This window comes from Acomys minous (assembly GCF_964271855.1).
Source record: "Acomys minous genome assembly, chromosome: 15".
NCBI lineage: Eukaryota > Metazoa > Chordata > Mammalia > Rodentia > Muridae > Acomys > Acomys minous.
In genome coordinates, this window is record NC_140497.1 from 46733289 (window position 1) to 46761057 (window position 27769).

Here is a 27769-nt window from a genome sequence, read left to right on the forward strand (position 1 = left end):
GAGAGAGAGAGAGAGAGAGAGAGAGAGAGAGAGAGAGAATTTAGCTCTTCCTGCTGCAATGGAACAAAGGTACCACCAGAGGGTACTGCAGGACCAGAATCCTGAGATCGGGTCCCGTTTCCCCTGCTCTTTTCAGAGATCTAGGAGGGCCTTGGCTAGTGGAGATGTTTTTGTTGCTAGAGTCTGAGTAACAAAGTCCTGAGTCAATGCCGCCTTTATGTGGATTCAGGCACCGATCCTAGATGCGATTGTGCATCGCAGCAGGGCCTCTCCGTTTTCTTCTCACCACGCCGGTCCCTGACCGCTGGATGACTCGAGGTGCTCTGGTCAGCTGCCATAGGCCTGAGCGCGCGGGGCGGGAGAGGGCGTGGCCTGCTACAGTCCACTCGGGTCAGCCATCGTGCCTCCGATCCCCCTCCGCGGATGGACTTTGTCCTTTCTGCGGCCTGGCCCGGGCTTCTTTATATCTCAGACACCAAAGGCAGTCGGCAGCCCAGCAGTTTGGGTGGCACTCTGCAGGGACAGCTAACAGCAGGGAGGCAGTTCTAAGTGACTTGGCTTCCTTAGTTCTGCACCACGAGACCAGTAGAGTCATGAATTACTCAAGGTTCCTCACCGCAAGCAGCAAGGCCAGAAGGCGTAACCCCATCAGAGGCACAGGTGAAAAGCACAGCTCCCCTGTTCTGCAAGAATGGAGTTTTCTTCGTGGAAGCTCTGCGCGGTGTGGTCACCCCTAGATTGTGCCTTTTCATTCACCTGTGAAGACAATCCGTGAGAATTAGTGGCGGGGGCGGGGGCGGGGGGGGTCTGGGGATTAGGTAACTTTTGTTCATTAAGAACTTGGGCTGGAGGCGAAGCAAGGCAGTGAGGACTTTTGCTGGGGTGAGCCAAAGGGACAAGTTCAGCTGTCTGCCATGGGGCACATGATTGCAAGCCAGCTGTAGAGACTCTACTACAGGGAAGACAGGTATGGGTGGGTTCAGAGTGGGAAGTAGGAGCCAAAGGCGGAACTGGGAAGCACACAGGAAGGTACTGGGCTACAGGAAGAAAGGTGTTCTGCTACTGTGGCCCTTTGCTTGATTCCAGAATATTCTCTCTCTCTCTCCCTCTCTCTCTCTCTCTCTCTCTCTCCCTCTCCCTCCCTCCCTCCCTTCCTCCTTCCCTCCTCCTGCCACCCCCGTTCTTCCATACCTCCACAAGTGAGGAAGCCTGAAAAAAGTTATTTCATATTTGTTTTAGACTAGCATTCAGTCTTAGCACAGTAGACCACTATGTCAGATTAACAGGAGGGAGCACTGTAATAAATGGCAGAATGTTCTGGAGACTGGCAAGTCCGAAGTCAGGGGCGGGGGCGAGGTGGGGGGAGGTCATTCTAAATAGGCGATGCTTCTCGAAGCAGCTCAGCCTCTACTCCTGAGAGCAGAGTTATCACGATCTAATCCCTTCTTTAATATATCCTATTGAGTCTCTTCTTGGTAGCCTGCTATCCTTCCTCTGAGTGCCACCAGGCCTCCTCATCAAGGGGACGTGGTCAGAAATGGGGCACTAGAGTTCGTGTGAAAGTCCAATCTCTCAACAGTGGAGAATGTCCATCGGCTAGTCCGGGTAGGGGTTCAAGGTTTTTACTGCCTATTTTTTCCTTGGCTGTTGCCACAGTTTGCGGAGGGCCCCAGGGCCCAGACTCGTCTGTAGTTTTCCAGGACCCACTGGATCCTTCCATTTCCTCTTTCTCCCAGGCTTCTCACACCTAAAGTTTCAATAGGATGTCCTCCCCTCTTACCCACTATTCTGGTAGGTAGTTTTTCATGGGGACGTACACCTTGGACTAGTGTCTCGATATAAGTGAGTATATACCATTTAGCTCTTTTTGCTTCTGTGTGAACTCACTCATTATGACAATTTCTAGTTCAATCCATTTGTCCACAAATTTTGGAAATTCCTTGTTTTTAATAGCTGAGTAGTATTCCATAGTGTAAATGTACCACAGTTTCTTTATCCATTCTTCTATAGAGGGACACGTAGGTTGTTTCCAAGTTCTGGCTATTATGAATAAGGCAGCTATGAACATGGTTGAGCATCACACAAACTCTGGTGCCCCATATTTGAGCATGTCCCTTGGACGGAGATGCCTGGTGGCACTCAGAGGAAAGATAAGAGGTCACCAAGGAGAGACTTGATACCGTATGAGCATATTCAGGGGGAGGAGGTCCCCCTCAGACACAGACTTAGGGGAGGGGAGGGGAGTAGGGGGGAAGTGGGAGGAAGGGAGGAATGGGAGGATACATGGGATGGGCTAACAACTGAGATGTAATATGTATAAATTAATAAAAATGTATTTTAAAAAAAGAATATAAAAAATTAAAAAAAAAAAAAAAAAGAAAGTCCAATCTCACTCTCCACTCAACGGTGGAGAATGTCTTGTCCATTGGCTAGGTCTGGGTAGGGGTTCGAAGTTTACTGCCTATATTTTCCTTGGCTGGTGCCATAGTTTGAGCAGGACCCCAGGAGCATATATGGGGGGAGGAGGTCCCCCTCAGTCACAGACATAGGGGAGGGGAGTAGGGGGGAAGCGGGAGGGAGGGAGGAATGGGAAGATACAAGGGATGGGATAATAATTGAGATGTAATATGAATAAATTAATAAAATAAAATAAAGTAGTTCACTATATATATATATACACACACACACACACACACACACACACACACACATATATATATATATATATATATATATATATATCATATTGAGTACTAAATTCTAATATAAGAACTGGTCAGAGACAGATTCAGACCACATCACAGTGGACACACTTCTTTTTCTCTTCTTTTTCGTGTATATACAGTAGATACATTAAGCAGGGCACCAAAAACTCTCATCTCCCTGGCTGCTGGATCTCCCAACCCAAACATGTTCCCCTTTAAGTCAGTGGCTTTCACCGTGGAAAACGGAAACACCATCCAATTTGAAGACGAGATGATTAAAAGAGCCTTCCAGTATTCTTCAAGCAATGGGTAAGTCGTCAATAGATGATAAAATTATATTGGTTCATTTTCATATACCACTGGATAAAGTGACTTAGTCATTTTGTCAATGGGGTGTACAATGACAGGGGACATTTTTTCAAATACTAAAAACAAAATCAGTACTAAATGTTCCGCGCTCCTCCCCAGGGACTAACACTAAACCTTCAATGACTGAGAAAGCCAGAGGAAAAATCTAGAAGAAAGTACCATTTGAGCTGAGTATGATACTGAAAAGAATGCTAGGTGAGGCAGTGTGGTGGGGAAAGAGAGAAAATGGATAAAACAGTCCTTTGACAATAATGATATTTCCTTTTTAAAAATGAATTAAATGTGGATTTTATTTTTTATAGAAAATAGATTATTTCCCCATACAATCTATCTTGATTATGTTTCCCCTGCCTCTACTACCCCCAGTTTCTCCTCACCTCACCTCACCTCCAGATCTACTCCCTTTCTGTATCTAATTAGAAACAAAAAAAACAACTTTCAGGAGATAACAACCAAAGAGGACAAATAAATATAAGATGAAGCAAAGTCTGTCATATTGAAGTTGGAGAAGGTAACGCAACAGGAAGAAAAGAGTCACAAGAGCAGGCAAAAGAGTCAGAGACCCACTTTTTCTCACCGTCTTCACTGAGGACGTGATGCAGACCTATGTAGGGACGGCACTTAATACTTCAGTCTCTGTGAGCTCATATGTACCTTACTTCGTTGACACAGTGGACCATGGTCTCCTGGTGTCCTCCATCCTTACAGTCTTTCTTCCTTAAAATTCCCTGAGCTCTGAGGAAAGGAATCTGATGGAGACCTTCAATACACACTCTCTCCCCCACATAATCTGCCTGTGGGTCTCTTGCATATGTTCCTGTCTGCTGCCTGTGAGGAAGCCCCTCTAATGATGAGCGGATATGATGCTGATCTATGAGCCTAACAAAATATCATTAGGGAACATCCTCTTGTTTTCTTGTTTTGTTTTTGTTTTTACCAGTTGTGTTGGGTTTTGTGCTAGGTCTCTGAGCTAACAAGTCTCTGGTTCTTGGTTACCCAAGCAGTGTCGGATACGGGCTTCCTTCCCATGCAGTGGGCCATAAGTCAAATTAGACATTGACTGGTTGGCTATTGCCACGAGTTCTGTGCCGTTGTTGCCCGGTAGGGCAAAGACTTCGTGGCTGGGTTGGTGTCCATGTTTCTCTTCCAATGGTCTGCAGAGTACCTTCCTGCACCAAAGAGACTAGAATGAAGGGATGAAGGCTCCATGTAGGCACCAGATCAACTTTTCCATGTTCAATGAACTATGTGGGTGTTGTCCTCAGCAATAGGAACCTGGTCTAAGTTTGCAGAGAGCAAGCCTTTCTCTTAGCAACAGCCTTGGCTGTTTGGGGATATCTATGGGCCCCCGTTGGCCAACAACTCAACAGAACGCTACCTAGTCCTGCCACTGAAAGCCTCACCTGGTAACAAGAGATGGCCAGTTGAGACTTTTTTTCCCCCATTATTATGAGTCGACATTAGGATTGCCTTCATACATTTCAGGAAGTTTCCACTGCACTCGGTTTCCATATCACTCTTCAAATGCCCCCAATTCCAGACGTCTTTCCCAGAGCTCTACCCTCCACTCCATCCTTCCCATCTGATCCATCCCAATCTTGTCCCTACCCACTCCCAGTCTTTCTATAAAAACTATTCTATTCTATCTGCCCGCCTCCCCCCCCCCCCAATATCCATGTGTGTGTGTGCTGCTCCCAACCACCACCACCATTCCTCTTTACCTAACCTCTTCAGGTCTTGTTTTTTGTTTACTTAGCTAATATCCACATGTAAATAAATACAAACCTACATGCCATATTTGTCTTTATGGCTCTGGGTTACCTCACTCAGTATGATTTTTTTTTTTTTTAGTTTCATCATTTGCTGGCAAATTTTATAATGCCGTCATTTTAAACAGTTGAGTAATTTTCCATTGTGTAAATATGCCACATTTCCTTTATCCACTTTTCAGTTGAGGAGTATCTAGATTGTTTCAGCTTCTATTACGAACAAAGCCACAATAAACATGGTTGAGCAAGTGTCCTTATGGTAGGATGGAACATCTTTGGGGTAGATGCACAAGAGTGGCAAAGCTAGGTTTTGAGGCAAATCAATTCCCAATTTTCCAAGCAACTGCCATATTGTGTAAGTTTAAGTTAGCTGTTCTGGCTCAGATGCCTCTCCAAGCTGACTGACTCAAACTGGCTTCTCACAGCTTCTGAGAGAGAATTGCGCGGCTTCGCCTCCAATTAATTCTAGTAGTCTGTTCTAATCTTCTGGCTCATTCTCATTCTCTGGCTTGTTCTGTCTTCACCCGTGTCTAGCTTGCTCTCTCTTTAACTTCTCTCTGTAAAAGTCTCCCAGTAAAACTGCCTCCTCTCTCTCTCTCTTTCTGCACTGCTCTTAAGTTGCCTCTCTTTCCTTTATGTTCTCATGCAGGTTTGGCATATCCTATTCTGTTAAATCTTTCTCCCATTCTCACCACTGTCTGCCCCTACATCAGACATCTGTTTCAAAACTTCATCTTCATTGTTTGGGATAAAAGGTGTGTTCTAAGGGCATGCCTGTATTCCAGCTAGAGGCATTAAAGGTGTGTGGCATGTCTGCACTCCAGCCAGCTCACATAGACTTAGGTGTTTGCATGTTATCCCTTGCCACAGCAGCCTTGTTTCTGGGTTAAAATTTTTCTACAAAGGTGGGAGGAAGGGGCTGCAGCTAGCAATCATCTGCTGATGTTTTAAGAATAAGACTGAGGGGTTGGGTCTAGGGGAATAAAGAGAGCTGTGGAAGTCTTCTGGCAGGTGTCATGGTGTTTCCTTTTAAACAGGAACAAATACATTGCTTCCATAAGTTCTGACAGCCAAAAGGCAAGCTGAACCATATACCCTAAGACTTCCTTTAGATAGTCTTCCTCCAATGATAAAGGCTAATTCATTAAATCTTTATATAATACTGTATTAAATGTGTTTGTGGGATGTATAGTGGGATATGCACCATCTCAAAGCCAACCTGGCCTATATATGTGGTCAAAACAAACAAACAAACACCTTCCGTTTGAAGAATTTATTGAAATCATGCTATTAATATGCACATGAATTGAGTAAATGTCTAGTTAGCTTATAGTAATCTCCCTAATGTAGCAAATACTCTGCTATGTAAAAAATGTCCAAGGCGCAAACAAAACCTTTAGGCCTTGAAGTAAGTAGGATGTAGATTCAAGCCTAGGCTCATGGATTAAGTGACTGGTTTTATGTGAATTTCTGGCTGGTTGAATTTATGGGAATCTCTTAATGTCTAACTCTATTGCCTCATTTTTAAAGTGAGAACACTGATAGCGCTGAAAGGCATTTAAGGGATTTTTCAATTGAATGTCTAATGAGTTTGATATTAAGCCACTATTTCTTCCCTGACTACTCTTTCTATGATTATTATGACCATAAATTTTAAAATGTGTTATATGCCTTAGAATTCCAGAACTTCTGTCCTGGCTAAAAAATTTGCAAATAAAATTGCATGACCCCCCAACTGTCCACTACCCACCCAGTCAAGGACAGATGGATATCTGCATCACGTCAGGCTGCCAAGATGGTCTCTGTAAGGTAAGAACGGGATGGAAAGGAAGGCTGTGTGTGGAATCAAGCACACGCCTAAATGCAGTCTTTCTCCCACACACTACAGGGGGGCCATGTTCTGTGGGCTACTGGTAGGCTTTTTTGTCTTCACCTAGGATAATAATCCAAGTCAAAAGATAGGATGGGAGGGCTGAGGGCCAGGCAAGGGGGCGAGATTGACTGTACAGACAAGCCATGTACAAATGCTTTGGGTTAATTGATTGGTATTAGAAATCAAAATAACCTTTTCTTTTTGTGTATCAAAAAAAGGAAAATAATTAGGTGCTGTGTGGGTTTTTTTTCCCCTAGAGAGAAACATTTGTGAGTCTATGGATTGATACTTAGAAATTCAAAGAATTGACTTTCTTTGAAAAGGATGCAGTGACCTTTCCTTGTGAAAAGAGACAGAAAACACTTACTTCATTTATCTGTTACAGTTCCAGCCATACCAAAGAAGGAAGTTACTATAAGTGACTTAATTACGGAGACCATGACAATAATCTGGTTTACTCGCTCCATGTGCTCCATGGTAGCTCTTATAGTTGCATCTTCTTTTTTTTTTAAGTAAATTAACCTCATTTCTACCTGGCTAAGTCAAGAATAGATTTTTTTTCTCATTTCTCTTATGTCTATTTTATTTTTGAATTTGTTCTTTGAAATTTTTATGAATGAAGACAGTGACATGTGATCATATCCACCCCATGTTTCTTTCCTCCAATTCTCCTGAACTGACATTTTCCTCCCAAGTTCACATTTGCTGCTTCTTCTTCTCCTCCTCCTCCCCCTCTTCCTCCTCTTCTTCCTCCTCCTTCTTTTTTAAATAACTAGCTAAAACCAATTAATGTACACCTATAATAAGGCACCTATATGTGCACACATGTGAAACCATCCACTAAATTGCAGGCAACTGACCAGTAGACAAATACACCAGAAGAAAAATCCTCTCCCTCTCCTCCCCAATCCCAGCAGCTGTCAACTGCCACTAGCTCCTCAGTTAGGGGTGACCCCTTGAGAATTCACCTACATCCTTTAATCAATGTCCCAGGTGGTACAGTTCCCCTTCAAGTTGGGACATTTGGTATTTGTAGGTCCCCCACTACCCATAAAAATTTTACAAGATAAGCTCTCCCTTTCATTTGTTGTTAAGACACATGTCAGTCCCAGTTCCCTGGGAACAGGATGTCTTGTGAAGGCAAAGTCCATTAGGAACTTTTAGGAGGTGTCTGATTTCTATAAGATGTTAAAAGCTCAGAAAGAACAAGATAAATGAAGAAGCATCAGGCCAAGTTGGAAAACAACAGCTAAATCTTCCAGCTCAATTGAAAATAGGCCTTTTTTTATTGTGATATATAAACTTTTTTTTCTTTTTGGTTTTTTGAGACATAGTTTTTCTGTGTTGTCCTGGCTGTCCTGGACTCACTTTGAAGACTAGGCTGGCCTCAGACTCACAGCGATCCACCTGACTCTGCCTCCCAAGTGCTGGGATAAAAGGCGTGTACCACCACACTCTTCAATATATAAACTGTTAAGCTGAAAAAAAAGAAAAAGTATGAAGTAGGAATTGTCGCATAGCATGAGTTAAAGGGGCAGTTATTCAGTGACTTTTATACAAGTGAGTCATAATAGACCCTACATTTGGGCTACAAAAGCATCTCCTTGTAACAAATAACATAAGGAGTATTCACAGAGTCCACACCACCAAACCTTACACACTAAACTGCTAAATATCACTTAGCAGCACTGACCACTTTGTGCTTTTTTACACTCCAGCTCTCTCAGCATGTGACTCTCCTCCGTCGGGCTTGCGTGGCCTCCTTTACACTATCCTCCTTGGCTTAGCTCTGATTTCCTTGAGAAGGTCTTCATTCTGCCTCTGGATGCCTTTGCTCACACTCATGAGATGCCAAGCACACGCCCACCACTCTCACGCTCCTCCTGAAGGGAGGCATCCATTTGTCTATTTAACGCTATGGTAGGATGTTTAAAGGCAGAAAAACAAAGCAAATAAATAAACCACTCATCTACTCGCTCAGATATGGGCATCATTGTGGCCCTGTGTTTAAGGGATTGGCACTAAAAATCTTCAGCTCTTCTTCCTCATTCCTTTATAGTCCATGATCCTGACCACTTGGGTGTCATTTCTTAAACATCTATCGCGCATTCTCTCTAACACAGACTGCCTGTGTGTATCCCTAGGACCGGATCAGGAACTTCCCAAACAGTCCTCCAAACTTTCCACCTGATTGTCCCTCGTCTCTTAATTATCTTATGGTGAAGTCAGAATAATCTTCCTAAATTGCATGTCTGATAATGTGTCTCTTCTTCTCTCCCTTCTTAAAGTCCTTCATCACCTTCCATGGCCCGAATACTTACCTTGGATAGTCCATCCACACTTACCCCCTCCCCTCCTCCTCCTCCTCCTCCTCCTCCTCCTTTTCACATTCCATCTCAAGTTCTAATTGTCACTTACCCCTATATAGGCCAGGACATCACTCCTCAAGGAAACCGTCCCTGAGTTCTGTGAATATCCAAGTCCTGCAATGAGATGTCCATTTTGGACACCTGGCCCTAATGCCATTTGCTACTGGTTTTGCCTCTCTATTTAGATAGTTATCTGATTAGTGTCTACCTCTTGCTGAGGACCAGCAACTTCATGAGAGTGTGATGCTTGTCATTTCACCAAGGACTTTTACCTCCAGTAATCTTCCCGGGCCTGACTGATCATTGACATCTAATACATTTTTTTCAAGAAGCAATAAAGGAACAGGAAAAAGTTTAGGAGCCAAACCAGTTATGTGCTTTATTTTTCCATTTTACAATAGAGGGTAACAAACTGGCAGATGGAAAAAGTCACAGTCATAGGGGAGGGGAGTAAGGGGAAAATGTGAGGGAGGGAGGAATGAGAGGATACAAGGATGGGATAACAATTGAGATGTAATATGAATAAATTAATAAAATATATTTTTTAAAAAAGAAAAATCCAGCCCATTAGCTAGGTTTGTAAATAAAGTGTCGCTGGCACTCAGATACTCTCACTACACACTGCCTGTGGCTGCTCTCTCACGGTAGAGGGCAGAGAAGAGCCACAGCTATGTCATACACTATGTCTTACAAAGCAGGTTTTGCTTGGCCCTTGCAGAAACATTTCCAACTCCTCCTCTGCATCCTGTCAGCATTAAAGAAAAGCTGCTCTAAGCCTGAGAGCCACTCTACCCAAGCTAACCCGTGCTTCTTTTGTTAGACGTTTGAAATGCTCATCAGTCCTGGAGACACTGTTCTCTTAAATGAACCGCTGTATCCAGGAACCCTCTGTGCTGTGAGTACATATTTCCACAAAACAGTGAGTCTCCCATAGCCCTTTAGAATGTCAGTCACCTCAAAGATCTGTTTGAGAAAAAGAGTTCTTCCTTGGCAATAAAGCTTAGTAGTCTCTTGTGTTGAAAACTTGTTGTGGTTTGTTACCGTGTGAAAAGCAATTTGGTCCCCAACCTGTCTCTAATTTAGTAAAGTCACTTTCATTATAGAGTAGAAATATATATAATGTGTGTTAAAAAATAATCTTAAATTTGAATTCTATATCAATGTATCAAAGTTAAACTTATTTTGCGTCAATAAACAATATTCCATACCAGTGAATTTTAAAAAAGAAAAGAAAAAGAAAAAGAAGAAATAAGATAATAAAATGCCAGGCATCAGATATTAGATTATATGAGGTTTATTAAGTGAGCATGGGGAAAGAATGAAAGGCAGTGGGGTACCTCAGAGAGAGACAGAGACAGAGACAGGAGGAGAGAAAGGAGGTAGGTAAGAGAGTAAAAGAGAAAGAGGCAAGGTAAGTCTGTCCTTTTATATAGCCCTGGGCAGAGCCATGCACCCATGGCAGGTAGGCAATGACATCACAGACAGACTGAAGCAGAATCCTAACATTCCTCCCTTTTCCTATCATTAAAAAAATGAGGAACGTTGGATTCTTTTCATTTAACGTAAGTTGAAATATATAAATGTAGGTTCATTGGAAGCATCTTTTGACTGCCATGTAAGGGAGAGAGAGAGAGAGAGAGAGAGAGAGAGAGAGAGAGAGAGAGAGAGAGAGAGAGAAATAGCAACAGAGTGTCCAGGTTATATAGTGAAGGGGAAGGAGAAGCTATGATATGAAAGTTCATGGTAGAGGGCAGGGTATGTCAGCCATGTCCTGCAGCAGATAGGAACCAAAGACGGCTAGGAGAACCCGGAGCTGTTTGTCTTGGGTCATGAGCACACCATTTCAGCCTTTTTGTAAATGGATAAGGGGTGAAGTAATCAATGTCTTTGACTTTCCTGCTGACAGTATGGGGAGGCAACAGGGTGTTAAAAGGCTGAAATGTTGACCAGATTCCAGAAGAACAGGCTGTTGCATTTGCTGTCCAGAATCTGAGGACATCTGTGGCTGGGAGGGGCAATCCAGGTCCATCTGACACGATCTGTGAGGTTGGACTGGAGCACTTGAGGATAGCTGCTTTGGCGATGTCCTGGATGCAACAAGCCTAGCAGGATAATGGAAGATATATGTGGGCAGAAGACAAAGTTGATAGGTTAGAGAGACAATTCCCTTTAGGTGTACATTTGAAACTCTCAGGAGAGCAGAGAGAAAAAGGTTGAATATAATGAAAAAGACTCTGCTTGAAAAATTTGGGGAAACAAAGAAAAGGTTTGGCTATAAATTAAAACTGTTGGCAATAATTAAAACTGTTTAGTTTTAGATCTGTCCAAGTTTGCTTGCAGAGGTGTGTGAGCTTAGCAGCCCTCAATGTGGACATAGGGATTTGAAATTCTCCAGAATGGCGAAGCCAGTAATCCATTAGGGTGTCCCCAGAAATGGATAGTGACTCAAAAGACAGGTACAGACTGTTCCTGCGACTTGTCTGTGCTGGACAGCGACCAAAAGAGCGCAGCTCCGTGGCAGAGCTGGCCCGGGGACACAGCCACCTAGTACTATAAGATATTTCAGAGGCCAAGTGGCAGTGGAGGCCACTATGTCAGAGATCTCACCCAGTGGGAATAGTCCTAGTTGTAGGTCAGCGAGAAGGACCAGACACAGCCATGCAGACCAGGGTTGGGTACCTCTGCTCCCAGTGAACCGGAGAGGTGTCGACGGTCTCTTGGACAAAGGGAAGTGTTTACGTGACTAGCAAGGCAGAATTCAGTTGATCTTAGGTGCAGAAAGGTGGCAATCAGGTAGTTATGGAGCCCCAAAACCAGGGACTACCAAACTTAAACTACCAAGCATAACATCAATGAGGCAAAGAGGTACAAGCCTTCTCATGGGAACAGACAGGAGCTAATGCTGACCAATAACGAAGCCTACCTCAGAGGAATAATAGGATTACAATACACAGCTCGACCCTCCGGAGCTCGGAGCCGTGTGCACGATTCCATATTTAAGGGCACGGACAGTACAGTTTTAAAAAGAAAATGATGCTTACATCTTGTAATCATGCTGCATTCTGGGGCTTTCTTTTGTCCTCCACAGATGAAACCGCTGGGTGGCAACATGATTAATGTCCCCAGTGACGAGCACGGCATTATCCCAGAGGGTCTCAAAAAAATACTTTCCCGATGGAAGCCAGAAGATTCTAAGGACCCCACGAAAAAGACCCCAAAATTTCTTTATACCATCCCAAACGGCAGCAACCCTACAGGCACCTCATTGACAGGAGACCGCAAAAAGGAAATCTACGAGGTACTTATAAGAGAGTGACAAGCATGTATGTGTTCCAACTTCTCATTTACCTTTTCTGGAGAGTCTTAAATTCAAGTTGCCTTTCTTATTACGCCTTAATTTCAGGGAAGATCCCTTTTAGTAAAAAGGGACTCGTTCATCTGTGCCAGGGTTCCTCCTATACAGGTAGCACAATAAAATGCCAGGTCTTTTGTTTCGGAACCTCATTTTTCCCCAGTTGGTATTTTAATACATGAAAAAAAAAAACCTGGCATTCTTGGCCACCTGTTACAAGGACGCATCTGGCTTTCACGGCTAGATGTTTGTGTTTGCACTGGATTTTAGACTTGCTATGTCTGCTGCTTATTGTCATTCCGTGCTACAGGAGGAATTTTTTTTAAAAAAACAGTAAGTGACTCTTCTTTCTAAAATCTCTTTAGGTACCTGTGCTGCCTTCTATTTTTCACCATTTTTAACATCAAACCTATCCAGAAACTGTCATAAATCAGAAGAAAAGCGATAACTCTGCCTCCTGTAAAGTCTTGGTGCCGTACCTAAATGAGTGCCTAACTCTTTCCTGGAAATTGCCTTAAACGTGACTGTTGAGCCCATTTAACTCCATGGCTCCCAATCATACGTATTGGAATCACAGCCAGATTTTTCAACCAGTTGCTTTTTACTTAGAAAACATAAAGGATCAAGATATTGCTTTCATATTTATGTACTATTTTTTTTTTACTTCTCCCAGGCTATCTCCAGAGTTTTGTGTACTATCTACAATAGATGGCATCATCCACTTCCACAGTTATAAATTCCAGCTCCATCTTGCTCAGCTCCATCTCTTCCCCGAACCTCAACTTGTGAATCATTTTGGTATCTCCATAGATGTCCAATAGCAGTCCAAAATTAGCCTGGCCCAACTAGAACTCCCAGCTTTTCCCCAGCCCTAAGTTTCTCATGTACAACCAAGCCCTCCATGCTCTATAGCCACATAAATAATGTTAGTGAGCTATTATCTTCGTTTCTTTCTTTCTATTCTCTTTTGTCCTCTCTTATATCCAACCCATCCAGTGGTACCCACCATCAAGCTCTTCTAAGTCCATTATTTTTCTCCACCACCACTCCTAGGCCCACATCCTAAGCCACTGTGTGTCCACACTGCATGATAACATGATGTCATCACTCACCCTGTTGCATTTGGCTCAGAGTGTCTAACTCGCCACTGTTTGCATGTCAACCGGTCCTAGCTGCTGTATAGTAAATGAAAGGTTGGCCATGTGGCTTTCCAAATTCTAAAGGTTAAATTTTGTTACATGTTTGTGAAACTCTGTAATGCCATCACTCTCTTCTCAGACTCTGACTCTCTTTCTCTCTCTCTCTCTCTCTCTCTCTCTCTCTCTCTCTCTCTCTCTCTCTTTCTCTCTCACTCACTCTCTCTCACCTCAATGCCATATTGTTTTCTTCTGTCTCTAAACCATTCCAAATTTCCATTCACCCCAAGGTCTCTGCTTTCATCCATCCCTCAGTCTAGAATCCTTTTCCTTAATATTTGCATAAATAATTTATTCTGATCATGTTGAGTTCTAATGTGACCTTGTCAGTAAGCTCTTCCCAGAGGTTTAACCTGAGTAACTTATCTGTCCTAGGGTTGCTATTGCTGATAAAAACACCAAGGCCATAGCAACTTGGGGAGGATTTTGGCCTGCCTCAATATCACAGTTTATCATCAAAAGAAGTCATGGCAAGAACCCAGAGGCCGTGGAGGGATGCTGTTTACTTGCTTGCTCTCCATGCCTTTCTCAACTTGCCTTCTACTAGAAACCCAGGACCAGCAGATCCTGGATGGAGGGCTGGGCCCTCCTCAATCACTCACTAATTAGTAATTAGTAATTAGTAATTACTAATTAGCTGGATCTTATGGAGGCATTTTTCTCAATTGAGATTCCCTCTTTTTCATATAATTCTAGCTTGTGTCACATTGACATAAGACTTGCCAGCACAGTATCCTATCGCTCTGCCCCAGATGTGACCTCTATTTAATTCCTATTCATTACCCAACTGGCTTGTGTACATTCTGTCATTCATGAGAAAAAGAGCCTTTAGTAATTCAGTCATCTCCAACCTCAATGTCTGTGATAACAAGAACTCAACAGTTCATAAATGAATGAATAAGAACACAGAACAGAGGTTACAGATAACTTTCATTTTAGACAGCTCTTAAGAAGTGAATATATTGCTTTAATCTTTTAGCTTGCAAGAAAATATGATTTCCTCATAATAGAAGATGATCCGTACTATTTTCTCCAGTTTGACAAGGTACGTGATATTGTGTGCTTACATCACTGTCAAAAGAGCACTTGTGTGTTATTAGTTGCATTGGAGGTTGGAACCTGGCTGGAGTCAAATCTACATGCTCTCACAGTGAACTTTAATATGTATTAGTGAGTTTTCTATTGGTTTTCAGTATTCCCTGTTTTCCAGTTTCCTTTTTTTTTTTTTATTAATGCTCTTTGTAGAAATTAGTTACCTTTGGGATAGTAGCTCCTTCTCTGAAATATGTGTTTAGACAAGCACAGCCAGTCAGGCTGGTGGTGCTCACCTCCAAACCATACTGCACATAACCACAGCCATCAAATGAGGGACATCGTGTGGGTTTCACCTTGTGTCTCAACTTGAGTGTGGGAAGTGTAACTGTCTAGAATGATGGCCAAAGGGAGGCTGAGATGGCACTCAAGCTGAAGGGTAAGTTGGACTGTGATCAGCCCATTTTCTCAATAGACAGAGAAGGCACTGCAACCACATAATAGCATCTTTGTCACATGCTCTGAACTTTATCTGGAGGATCTTGGGTTTTTAAAGCCATCCTCACTGTGTATGCTACATTCCATGCTAGTAGTTTTCCAGCAAGCAATAGTAGTGGTACCCGATGCCAGTGCCTAACCAGTACATGCTCTCGGGACTACAGACATCCATCCTATAATTGGATTTGGTTCCTCCCTTTACATATATTGAGAAGACACAAAACTTCTCGCTTTGCTGCATACTTTCACAGAGCATGATGTGACCCTCTGCCCTGTGTGACCATGAACCTTTACTCACTTGACTACTTCAAGGGAAATCTTAGTGTAAGTATGCAGCGTTAGCTAGATTTCTCCCCTGCATTTGCATCAATTTTTATCTTTCTAGTCAGTTCCAAGGGCCACCCCTGTATCTGAACAACCCCCACATGGTGCTGGTCATCTTGGGAGAACTTTTTGATTTATCTGCACTCATTTCTTCTGAGCTCTTCCTTTGAATCTAACAGCCTTAAATTTCAAACCCAGTGGGGACAGGGGGACAGAGAAGGTCTGTTTGAAGTTTCTCCAAATTCATAGTAATGACGTCTTGAGCAAATCAGGAAACCTTTGTGAGTATATTTAGCAAAGAAAGCCCAAGGTCAGGCAGACACCAGTAAACACACACACACACAGACACACAGATACACACACACAGACACACACAGACACACAGATACACACACACACACACACACACCACAGAGACCTAGACAGAGGTAAGACGTAACTGCGGGTTGTGCCCACTCTGTGCCTGTCTGCCTTCTCCACACTGTGTAAAGTAACCTTATGATGATCAGAATTTGAAAATCAGCAGCGGCTGTCTTCCTTTTTCAGCCCTGGGCACCATCCTTTCTCTCCATGGATGTCGACGGGCGGGTGATCAGAGCTGACACGTTTTCAAAAGTCCTCTCCTCAGGGTAAGGCTCGTGCCTCTAACCTGATGCTAGCCTCAAATCCTTTCGTTTGAGAGACTCTTCTCATTTAAAAGGCTTGTGTTCCACCTCCCTGAAAATACACTTGATCACTAACAGGCATGTTCAAAGACGCTTGGCTATTAGTCTAAACTGTGGGAAGATGGTCAACATTCTGGAAACTTATACTAATACCGTGTTTAGAAATTCTTAATATTTACATTGTTTTCATCATATCTACTTAAATTTAAATGCATTTGAAATAAGAAATAAGTACTTTGATTAGAATATGTAAGTCACCAAGCTCTCTTTGTCTCCCATTGTCACTCCTCTCCTAGTTAAATCAGCAAAGCAATTCATATTAATTGTTTACATAGGGGTGGAATGAAACCTTTCGTCTTCCTGTGTAGGTTGAGAGTAGGTTTTATGACCGGCCCCAAGTCCTTGATAGAGAGGATTGTTCTGCACACACAGGCTTCGACTCTACATGCCTGCACTCTCTCACAGGTAAGCACGATCTAGGATTTTTTTTTTAATCAGAATCAGATGTAAGCAAATAAGATTACCTTAAGTTGACAGGGAAGAAGAATCAAATGCTAAATCTCCGCCTCCTAGACTGTAGACCAGCATCTGAAGAGGTTTAATTTACGCAGCAAATGAGAAATTGTTTAAGCTGGTGTTGCTATGTTGCCTGCCCAGAGTGTCTATGAATCGGGGTATATGCATCTGTGTCTCTGGGTGCACGATAAATGTCAGTCAATTATTAGATTTTTTTTTAATTTGTAGAGCTAAACAAAACAGAACTGAATGTGATGAAATAATTCAAACTTTGGCTTCATTGTGTTGGAACTTATAGTGATATTAAGAAATCAGACTTTTTAGTGTCTTCCTCAGCTGCCCCTGAAGCATTTTAATTAAGTAGGGATGTTGAACAAATTTCCTCACAAACTTTGAAAATGTACTGTACTTGGGAAATTATTGTAATCTTGAGAATTAGGTCTTATGTGCATGCCTGGATGTGTTCATGTGTATCTGTATGTGTGGATTTGGGTGAGTGTACACCTGTGTGTAAGAATCAAAGGCCGTCTTCATATGTCTTCCTTAATTGTTCTCCATGTTATTTTGGGGGGCAAGGTCTCTCACGGAACCTGGAGCTCCCCAACTTGGCCTGTGGACCCTCTTGTGTCCATCTCTCCAGTGTTGGCATTACAGGTTCTTGATGCTGTGCCTGGCTTTTAACTCGGGTAATCTGAACTCAGGGCCTATTGTTTGTGCTGCAAGGACTTTACTGTCTGACCCGTATTCTTGGCCCTCAAAATGAAACGTCTCTGTTTCAAGGACACTCATTTTGCATTGTACATCCTATAAAATATAAATGTCCTAATATTTAACCAAATAAGGTACTTCCCCATATATTTGCATCCTACCAACAGAAATTTATTCTAACATCCAGAGCTCCGCCATTTTAAATAGAAAATCTCTCCCTATTTAAAAGAATACATCTGCCATATATGTTTGGAAGACCAGGAGCACAACTCAGTGGTTCAATGCCTGCTTAGCAGCCAACTGGTCTTGGGTTTGATCCTTCATACCACCAAGAAGAAAATAAAAAGAGAATTTTATGTATGTTGTCAAATTTACAGAGGCATTATGGTTCAGTAGTCAATAGCATGGATTTGGAGTTGGAAAATCTGACTTGAAACCCAAACTCTATGATCAAGTTGTTTGACATAAAGAAAATTAACCTTTGTGCTTCCATTTCCTTATCAGTAAAACAGAACTAATATCCCTTAATCATAATGAAGGTTCAAGTAGACAGATCTATTAATATGTTATAGTAGAGCCTGGCATGTAAGAAAGCTCTGTATTTGAGGGGGCTTTTTGCTTTGTTTTCTGGTTGTTTTTGTTTTGTTTTGTTTTGTGTGTGTGTGTGTGTGTGTGTGTGTGTGTGTGTGTAAGACTGAGGCCTCCAGAAATCTCTCTAGTCTATTCCCAGTGTCCCCATTGAGAGACAGAGTCCATTGTCGATGCAAAGGCATAGAAATTTATTGAGCTGACACAACGAGGTCTGCCAAACCCTTTCGAGTTGGAGACCCTGAGAAGCAGAGGCACGGCTTTTTATACCCTTTACAGAAGCAGAACTTAGCAGAGAAACTTGATTGGTTAATAGACCAGCACTGGGACTTTCCTAGTTGGGGAGGGGTAAGTACATTCCTGGGGTAGTGAAAATTTTTAAACATAAGCTGGCTGTCCTTGGGTCAGATTCCTTCATGTGCACATGTGCATTGTGTGTGTATGTGTGCATGTGTTCATTGTGTGTGCATGTGTTCATTGTGTGTGTGCATGTGTGCACATGTGCATTGTGTGTGTGTTGTGTATGTGCATGTGTGCACATGCGCATTGTGTGTGTGCGCACATGCAAGTACATGGTCATTGGTGTATGCATAAGGCCAGGGGTCAGGGGTCCGCATCAGATGTCCTTTTTTTTTTTTTTTCAAACAAGATTTCTCACTGAACCTGCATCCTGCTTGCTAGCAAGTATCAGGAATCCCCTGCCCCTCAGCCCTAGCACTGAAGTTATAAGTGCACAGCATTATGGTCACTTTGGGCAAAGACACCTGGGTCTGAACTCGGATCCTCATGCTTGTGCAGTGAGCACTTCAGCAACTGAGCCTGCCTACTGTCATGATCCTGGGTTTTAATTAAAGTGTATTGAAGTCACTGATACAACCTAGACTCCTTATTGCATTTCCCATGTGCTTCCATGTGAGCAGAGAGACTGGCTTCTGTGTTTAGAAAGCACAAACTCTGTCTTCAGAATGAACCATGACCTTCCTGCCATTCTGTCTCTTTCAGCTCATGATATACCAGCTTCTACACCAATGGGGAGAAGAGGGCTTCCTAGCTCATGTTGACAGGTACTGAGCCAGATGTTAAAAATCTGTGTGAGCAAAATAAGAGCCCAGAATACAAAGCATAAACCATCTAGAATACTAACTTATTATTCTTGCTCCTTTTTTTTAAAAGAGATTTGTTTATTTTTAATCTGTGTATATGGGTGTTTGCTGTATATATGTCTGTGTACCACATGCCTGGTGCTTGTAGAGGCCAGAAGGGGACATTAGATCCCCTGGAACCAATGTTACAGACTGTTGTGAATTAGCTATGAGATGATTATGAGCTGTTGTGTGTACACTGAAAACTCAACCCCGGTCCTCTGCAAGAATAGCAACTGTCCCCAACCACTGAGCCATCTTTTTATTCCCTTTATTCTTCCTTCCTAAACACCCCCAAATCACACAAATGCAATAGTTGTTTTGTTTTAGTTCCTTTCCACATAGAAAGTCTTCTCAGCTGCCTCAAGGTCTAGCCTGAACTCGTGTCCACCCACACGACAGTGAGCTAGAGTTCACTGTTTCAGCTGAAAAACTACCCACACACATGAACATTTTCTTTGATAGCCAACTAAGGACACAGGACATGGTAGAAACTGGTTTAGGTATGAGTGAGCGAGACAGACTATGACTGTCAGTATAACAAGACAAGTCATGAGTTATCTTTGTTATGTAAATGTGCTGTTTCCTGAGCCACTTAGAAACAAGCAGAAACAGGAGTCCCCTCTTTCCCAGACCAATGACTCAGCATTTCAATACAGTTTCCTTTCATCTCCAGGGCTCTCCTCCCAGAAAAATGACAAATCCTGTAGATTTCTAGGACCCTCTGGATCCTTCTATTTCCCCATTCTCCCATAGGATGTGAACTCTGGTGCCCCATATTTGACCACTCCCTTATGGTGGGGAGGCTGGTGGCACTCAGAGAAAGAATAAGCAGGCTACCAATATGAGACTTGATAACCTGTGACGATATAGTGGGGGAGGAGGTGCCCCTCGGTCACAGACATAGGGGAGGGGAGTAAGGTGACAGCGGGAGGGAGGGAGGAATGGGAAGATATAAGGGATGGGATAACAATTTAGATGTAATCTAATTAAATAAATTAATTTAAAAAAATAAAACCCATATCTAGCCAATGGACAGAACACTCTCCACAGTAGAGTGGAGAGTGGGATATTACTTTCTCACATACTCTGGTGCCTCATATTTGACCATGTCCCCTGGAGGAGGAGGCCTGGTGGCACTCAGAGGAAGGATAGCAGGCTACCAAGAAGAGACTTTATACCCTATGAACATATACAGGGGAAGGAAGTCCCCCTCAGGCACAGTCATAGGGGAGGGGAGTAAGGGGAAAATTGGAGGGAGGGAGGAATGGGAGGATACAAGGGATGGGATAACCATTGAGATGTAACAAGAATAAATTAATAAAAAAAAGAGAAAAAAACCAAAAAACAAAAAAATGACAATTCCGGAAATCAACTAAACACAAAGGTCTGTCACGCTCCTCTTGCTACATTTAAATTCCATATTTTATAAAGGAATGAATTTTGATCTATTAATTTTTATACTTATATTTCTCTATTTAAAAAGGGGGGGGAAAGTATTTTTAAAAAGCTTTTCAGCATACACATCAAAGCAATACAGTGCTCTCTTATGAAGTAGTTAATGTTTCAACCGAAGCAGAAAAGAAATTCTTACAGGCTGGAGTCCAGAGCTTTTCTTGTGTCTGTGGTTCGTTTTCTGAACTCATCGTCTTTGTCTTCCTCTAGAACTACTGATTTCTACAAGACCCAGAGGGATTTGGTATTGGCCGCCGCAGACAAGTGGCTGAGTGGTGAGTGGGGAACATCTGGTGCTGAAACAAGCAAGAGCATCTCTAGAGCAGATGACAGGCGTACATGTGGTCAGTCCTGGTGTAGGGCAATGGTAGAGTAAGCGGTTTCTTCCAAGGAAAGGCTGCCCTATGGATAGTCACACATGTTTCACATTATCAACCCTTGGGTTCTACCACTTCTGCCATCTGTCGCAAGGTGTTTTTTGTTTTGTTTTGTTTTTTTAAAGACAGGGTCTCCTGTAGCCCAGGTTGGCCTTGAACTTCTGATCTTCCTGCCTCCACTTCGCAAGTGCTGAACTTGCAGATGTATACTACCACACCCACTTTATGAGGTACTGGCCATAGATCCTGGGTCTTAGGAATTCAAGGCAAGCACTCTACCCACTGAGCTATAATGTCAACCCCAGATTTTGTCGTTCTAAGATTAGAAGAAAAAAAAACTCCATCAAAGCATTAATCAATAATACTACCTGCAGCTGAATAAAACCCATTTTCAAAAACTTTCAGAAATTGTTAGTTGTTTCAAATCTTTGCTCCCCAAAGACTCTGTGTATAACTTAAAATAAATTAAAAAACAAATAGTATGGTATAATAAAAAATTCGTAAATTCATTAAAATCCTTTGCCTTCTATTCATTAGCCACATATATTTGTTTGATATTTTCTATTGTTACATTGAATTTAGGATGCTTTTTATTCTAAAAAGTCAGATAAATTACCTAGTTTTAGTGATAGCATTAAAAAAGCACTTGAGCAGGGCATCGTGGCACACACCTGTAATCCCAGCACTTAGGGAGGCAGCAGGTGGATCTCTGTAAACTTGAGGTCGGCCTGGTCTACAAAGTGAGTCCAGCCAAGGCTACACAAAGAAACCCTGTCTTGAAGAGCCAAAAATAAAAATGCATTTGAGGTGAAGAGTGATAAGTCAAAAAATATCAATCCCTGTGTCTGTCATATACTTTTCTCTGTAAAGTCTTCATTAAAATCAGAATTATTATCTGTATGGCAAGAGTGAATTTCTACCACTTTGTATAGGAGTGGTGACAATAAATATTATTTAAGTAATTAAAATCAAAGTACTCATCCTTTCTTCTTAGTTTTTTTTCTATCATAATAGTCACATATAAAGCTTGAAGAATCTCTGGAATTCTCTGATTTAAGTACTTTTATCCTAGTTAGTTAAATTTCTGTCTGAATTAACCCATCTGGACATGCAAACTATTATATAAATAATAGGATTTATGATATCCAAGGAGACTCCAGAAAGTACTGAAGAATCAACATAAAAACTGGAATAACCTTAGGTGTGTCGAACTGTGTGAAGGAGGGACACACTGAATTTCTTGCTCTCTGAATGCTGACTGCACTCGCTGCACACAGGAGCTACTGTCTCTCTTACAGTCAGCCTCTTAGCCCAACACTCAGTTGTTTTGTTTTGTTTTGTTTTGTTTTGTTTTTTATAAACCCAGAACATGAATTTGGGGCACCAAAACAAATTGTCTAGAAGTGCTTGTTTATAACCATTGCTTAGAGGATGTGATCTTCTTTCCTTTGTAGGTTTGGCAGAGTGGCATGCGCCCAAAGCTGGCATGTTCCTGTGGATTAAAATTAAGGGCATCTCTGATACAAAAGAACTGATTGAAAAAAAGGCGATTGAAAAACAGGTAAAAGCGGGAGGTGGGTGGAAGACAGGGCCAAAAGAAAAGCTATACTGTTTCTTTGAACTCATTTTCTTTGAGTAAAATGGGGAAAAAAGATATTTTTATGGCTCAGCCATTTTGGAATATATTAGGTATATTATCTCATCCTTATAAATATAATGCATTTTAAAGTTACAATTCAGATGGGCTAAACTGATGGAAATACAACCATTTGCATCGGTGACTGGATTGGTATCCAATTTCTTTTCTTTTTTAACTATTTTTTAATTTTATTAATTTATTCATATTACACTTCAATGGTTATCACATCCCTTGTATCCTCCCATTCCTCCCTCCCTTCCATTTTCCCCTTACTCCCCTCCTCTATGACTGTACCTAAGGGGGACTTCCTCCCCCTGTATATGTTCATAGGGTATCAAGTCTCTTCTTGGTAGCCTGCTATCCTTCCTCTGAGTGCCACCAGGTCTCCCCATCCATGGGACACCAGAGTTCGTGTGAAAGTCTTCACTTACCAGGAAACTGGGACAGAGGGGAGGACATCGTATTGGGACTCTAGATGAGAGAAGCATGGGAGAATGGCAAAGTAGAAGGATCCAGAGGGTCCTAGAAACCTACAAGAAGAACATTATGATAGGCAGAATTGGGCCCAGGGGTCCTCCTTAAACTATGGCACCAGCCAAGAACAATACATGCAGGAAACTTCAAACCGCTACCCAGATCTTGCCAACGGACAGGACATTCTCCACAGTTGAGTGGAGAGTGGGGTCTGACTTTCACACGAACTCTGGTGTCCAATTTCAAACATTCTTGTTGGGTTTGATCTCATAGTCATTCCTTAACACACATCTAGCTCTGGGTCTCTTACACTTCCCTGTGATTCAGTGATCGGTACAGTGAGAACCCATCCCTGGGCCCGCAAGAGAGCCGAGCGGGTAAGGGCTTGCTGGGCTACACAAGCCAACTGACCTGAGCTGGATCTCAGAACTCACATAAAGGTGCGGGAGCCGAACGGTTACACACACACACACACACACACACACACACACACACACACACACACACGTCCTTGCACCACCACATGCACAATGAAGCCTGAGCACACACAAACATCCACTCATGCACGAAGGATCAGAATCCCGCCTCATCAACTTTCTATGAGGATTAAATGGCTCATGAGTGGAAGTTAATACCTGGCACTTTGATACGAGCACAGTAAATGCTTGGGAGTCGCTTGCCGTTAGTACTTGATGTGGAAGGAGTCCCACCCCACCCCCACCCCACCCCCGGGAATGCAAATAAGTTATGCATATTGTAAGAAATTTGGCAGATGCATTGAAAAAAATAACACAGATGAAACACCCCATCTTTTTATCGCCCAGATTTTATGAGCACTGGTGTTGTGTTTTCTAGAAGAATTTGAATATATTCTAGCTTCTTGACTGGTTATTTTACAAGGCTTGAATTACAAAGAAAACTTGTGGCTTTTTTCTTTCATTAAAATTAAGTTATGTAAGTCTCTTTCTCTCTGTGTCTCTCTCCTCCTACCCCCCCACCCCACCCCACCCCCGCCACCCCCTCTTATATTGGAATCATACATTTTCTTAGCCTTCACTTGCAGGCACTGAGTAAACTCAAAACTCTAGATGAAATTTCCTGTGTAGCTTTTCACTTGGCTGATTAAATTGTTTCTTCTCCCTATCCGTACCCTTACCGTGCTTATGAGGTTGTCTCTGGAAGCCCTGAGATCTGTCTCCAGAATCACTTTTGTCTAGGCAGTAACTCTAGAAGAACAGATTGGGTTGTCATGGGCAAGTGGGCAAGATACCATGCAGGTACAACAGGGTCAATTTCCTCACCATCAGGTCCAGAGAGAGACTGGCCAGGCAAGGTCACAATCTGTCCTCTCATTCGCTGCACACAGTAAACGCTTAGTGCCTAGAGTTTAGTTCAAGTGAATTTATTTTAATATGATTGGCCAACTTGATCTCTTCTCCAGTTTAATTTTTTTCTGTCAATGACATCATTCTTAATAATTTTTGGTAAGTGGCTGTTTGAATCCATCCATGAGCTGACTGCTAAGGATGGAGGCTGACATAGTGTCTAGTTTTCTTCCAAACTTGTTTGGATCCTGGTGTGGGCTTCTTAGCCTATTCTAAATGGTCCTCAACTACATCACCAATGCCTTAGCCCAGATTTTGACAGCATCCTCCCTCTCCTACAGATCCTTACTTCTAGTCCATCTCAAAACATTTCTGCCTTATCAAGAGAAATGATGGCTTTCACATTTTTAAGCTGAGATAATGAATCCCATCTTCAACTTGAAATCTGTAGAGTGCACCGTATCTTTTCACTCTAAACTCATCTTGTTTTAGCAAGTAGTACCCAGATTTACAGATTGTAACAACAACCAGTTACTTAATGTTTTTGAGGATCAACAGCCATTACTATATAAAATATAATAACTCTAAATGTCTTTAATTTTTTAAGTTATTTTTCTTTTTAACATGTTCATTTATATTATTATACATAGATACAGTAAACTACATACAGAAAGAAGAACAGCAAAACAATCAGGAATTATATCAAGTTACTTTCATAGTGTTTTGGCTATTGGTAGTTGGCAACCTTGAAGAAAACATCTTTCCTATCTTGGTGAGCCTAAAATTCTGAATGTAAATCCATATCAATCTACACCTAAAAACATCTTAACCCCTAAACAACTAAGCTTAATTATAAAACTAAATTATCTCATCTTCAACCCAGAGACTTGAGAAAGAATAAAATTAATTACCTGAGTAAACAGGAAGTGGAGGTTAGCAGCTTCCAAAATGAGCAAACAACAGAGACAGTTTGCTACCTGAACAGTCACCCAAAACTCTCTATAATGCTGGAGCATCATCTTCAGCCTTCTGGCCCAGTATATCTGACAGACATATTTGTGAGGTAGGAACTATTGAAGACTTGCTTACCCTGTCTTGGCAGAGTTTGGGTGTCAACTCGGCTTGCATACAAGCTTGCCCTTTTTTAGGCAGAATTCTGTCTGTGACAGAAACAAGGACGTTTTGCCCAGTGGCTGGTTTGCCACATTTGGAGCCATCTCCATAAAAAGGTTCTATGATGTTCACCATCTTCTTTGAGGTAGGATGTGTGTAATGGATATAAGTTTCTTCCATTTTGTAGCAGTCTTAGAATACACATTAAGACTGGAGGCCAAATATAAGAGGACCCCAGGTTGTGGCTTTAATTTTTAGGTGAGTGGGAAATAAATTCTACTTTGTCTTTTAATGTGTATTCTAAGACTGCTACAAAATGGAAGAGGCTTATATCCATTAGTTAAGATTTATTGATGGGACCAATATAACTACAAAAAAGCTAGGAGTGCCAGGCGGGCAGAGAGCATGCTTAAAGTGGGTGAAGTCCTGGTTTCAACCCCCAGCATGAAAGTGAGGATGGAAAGATGGAGGGAAAGAGGAAGTGGCAGAGAAGGAGGATAAAATGGAGATAGAGAGGCAGGAAAGGGAATAAAGTATACGCGTTTGTCTAGGATGAAGAAGAAATGAATGTCTGGTCCTTCAGCTGTCCCTCCCTCCGTGGTCATAAGAAGAGCAGTTTGCTATTCTCAACACCCTATTTTGACACACATACTAACATTTTTATACTTCTACTTTATGTATTAAATGTTTGTGCTCTTTCAGTTTCCTTAAATGTACCATTTACTTACTACCCCAGGGCCTTTACATTTAATGTTTCTCCCTAAAATACCGGTCCTTACTCTTTGTTAGGCCAATATCTAGTTGTCTTTCGGGTCCCAGTTAGAAACCTCAATGTCTGCATTCATATTGCTTCTGTGGGCAGCTAGCACTTATTTGTATTTTTGCTATTTCTTTCTAACCTGTCCTTTATACATTTAAACTTAAATCTTGGTGTTTTCGTCTCAGTTTTTAATGCATTGTTTATTTGTGGAGAAAAAATAGCATTGGTCATATTGGTGGTAAATATTGTTCCTAATTCTATGCATGCAGGTTTGTCTATCGTGTACCATATGTATTTTTATGTGCTATTTCTGCTTTCTCTTGTAATTTCTTATTTCATTAATGGCTCTTAAGCTTAAAAATATTTCTTCCCACAGTGATATTGCATGTTCCTAAATTTTCTTTCGGTTCTTCTACAATGGCCTAATCACTTGTTTTCCACAACCTCTCGCAGATCTTACTCGTTCCTGGAAATGGTTTCTTTATCGACAGCTCAGCCCCTACCTCCTTCTTCAGGGCATCCTTTTCCATGGTTACTGCTGAGCAGATGGATATGGTGAGTACCCTCTGCGGAGCCACACAGCCTCCTAGCTCTGACTTCACAGGTGCGTGACCACCTTGTAAGCTACAAATTGAGGTGGCCCCAGTCATGAAGTTAATAAACATCTCCTTTTCACATTGTTGCTTGGCATCGGTAGGCAAGTCAGACTAAATTAGAGTTAAAGGTTGTTGTCTTTGTGAGGAAATGGTTGGAACTTACTGAACAGTACAGGCAGGGAGGCGAGGGGGTTGTTCCAACAGGTTCTGGGGCAATACCTTTTCCCTCCTTCATGGAATAGCATAAACAAATAGCAAAATCATAAGCCACTGGTTTGTTTCTCTGAAGAAAAAAAGGCATAGCTATGATTTAAAATATCCTAAGACCCATGAGCAGAGGAGTCCAAAAGGATGCTACTAACCAAGCTCATCTGTGGACAAAATAGGAAATGATGCATGAAAGGTCTAATATTAAAACATGGAGCTGTGTATGCCTGTGTGTACTTACCCACATCCCAGTGCCTAGATCAAGCTGTTGCCAACCTTACTTTTCACTGCCTCCTTCCTACATCAGGTGGATATTCTATGCGAATCCCCAGAGTTACAACAGGGCTTTCCAAAGCACCACCTTGATTTCACCACTGCTTCTCTCTTTTCTGTTTTAGGCCTTCCAGAGATTGGCCGAACTCATAAAAGAGTCTTTATAAAGAAATTAAACTCAGCATTGTCCTCATAATTTTTAGATAAATTACTTCTGTACTTTGTTGAAGAAACAATTGTTGCTGTTTGATGGACAGAATGGATCCAGTTCATGAGACCCCCACAGTAATTGAGCTGAACAAAGCCCCTTTAATTCTGTCATATTGCCACAATAACTCTCTGGTCTACTCTTGCCTTCTGACTAGTTTTCAACTCACAAAAGATTTATTGTAAAGAACTCTATAGCTGTTTCCTAATGTCCAATAAATGTTTCGTCTAAACTAA

At 42.0% G+C, this 27769-nt stretch overlaps 1 protein-coding gene across 2 annotated transcripts; it reads left to right on the plus strand.

Moving 5' to 3' along the window:
* The first annotated feature begins 425 nt into the window (after positions 1–425).
* On the plus strand, positions 426–27769 carry AADAT (aminoadipate aminotransferase). 2 transcript variants are annotated; one of them, XM_084758151.1, is made up of 13 exons: positions 426–660; positions 2846–3014; positions 6520–6652; positions 9906–9980; positions 12174–12383; positions 14613–14678; positions 16034–16116; positions 16521–16617; positions 18967–19028; positions 20772–20836; positions 22393–22499; positions 26703–26804; positions 27451–27769. In XM_084758151.1, exons 1-13 carry the CDS (start codon positions 594–596, stop codon positions 27490–27492), a joined length of 1278 nt encoding a protein of 425 aa, XP_084614277.1. In that variant the 5' UTR covers positions 426–593; the 3' UTR covers positions 27493–27769. The 2 variants fall into 2 exon arrangements, with proteins under 2 accessions (XP_084614277.1, XP_084614278.1); XM_084758152.1 differs by having other exon boundaries at positions 642–771.

What these genes read in the sequence shown, in the direction of transcription:
- AADAT (XM_084758151.1), top strand. Translation starts at nt 594, where the DNA reads ATGAATTACTCAAGGTTCCTCACCGCAAGCAGCAAGGCCAGAAGGCGT. An exon ending in TAACCCCATCAGAGGCACAG is followed by an intron (nt 661 to 2,845) that starts GTGAAAAGCACA and finishes GTGTATATACAG; the next exon opens with TAGATACATTAAGCAGGGCA. An exon ending in GCCAAGATGGTCTCTGTAAG is followed by an intron (nt 6,653 to 9,905) that starts GTAAGAACGGGA and finishes TTCTTTTGTTAG; the next exon opens with ACGTTTGAAATGCTCATCAG.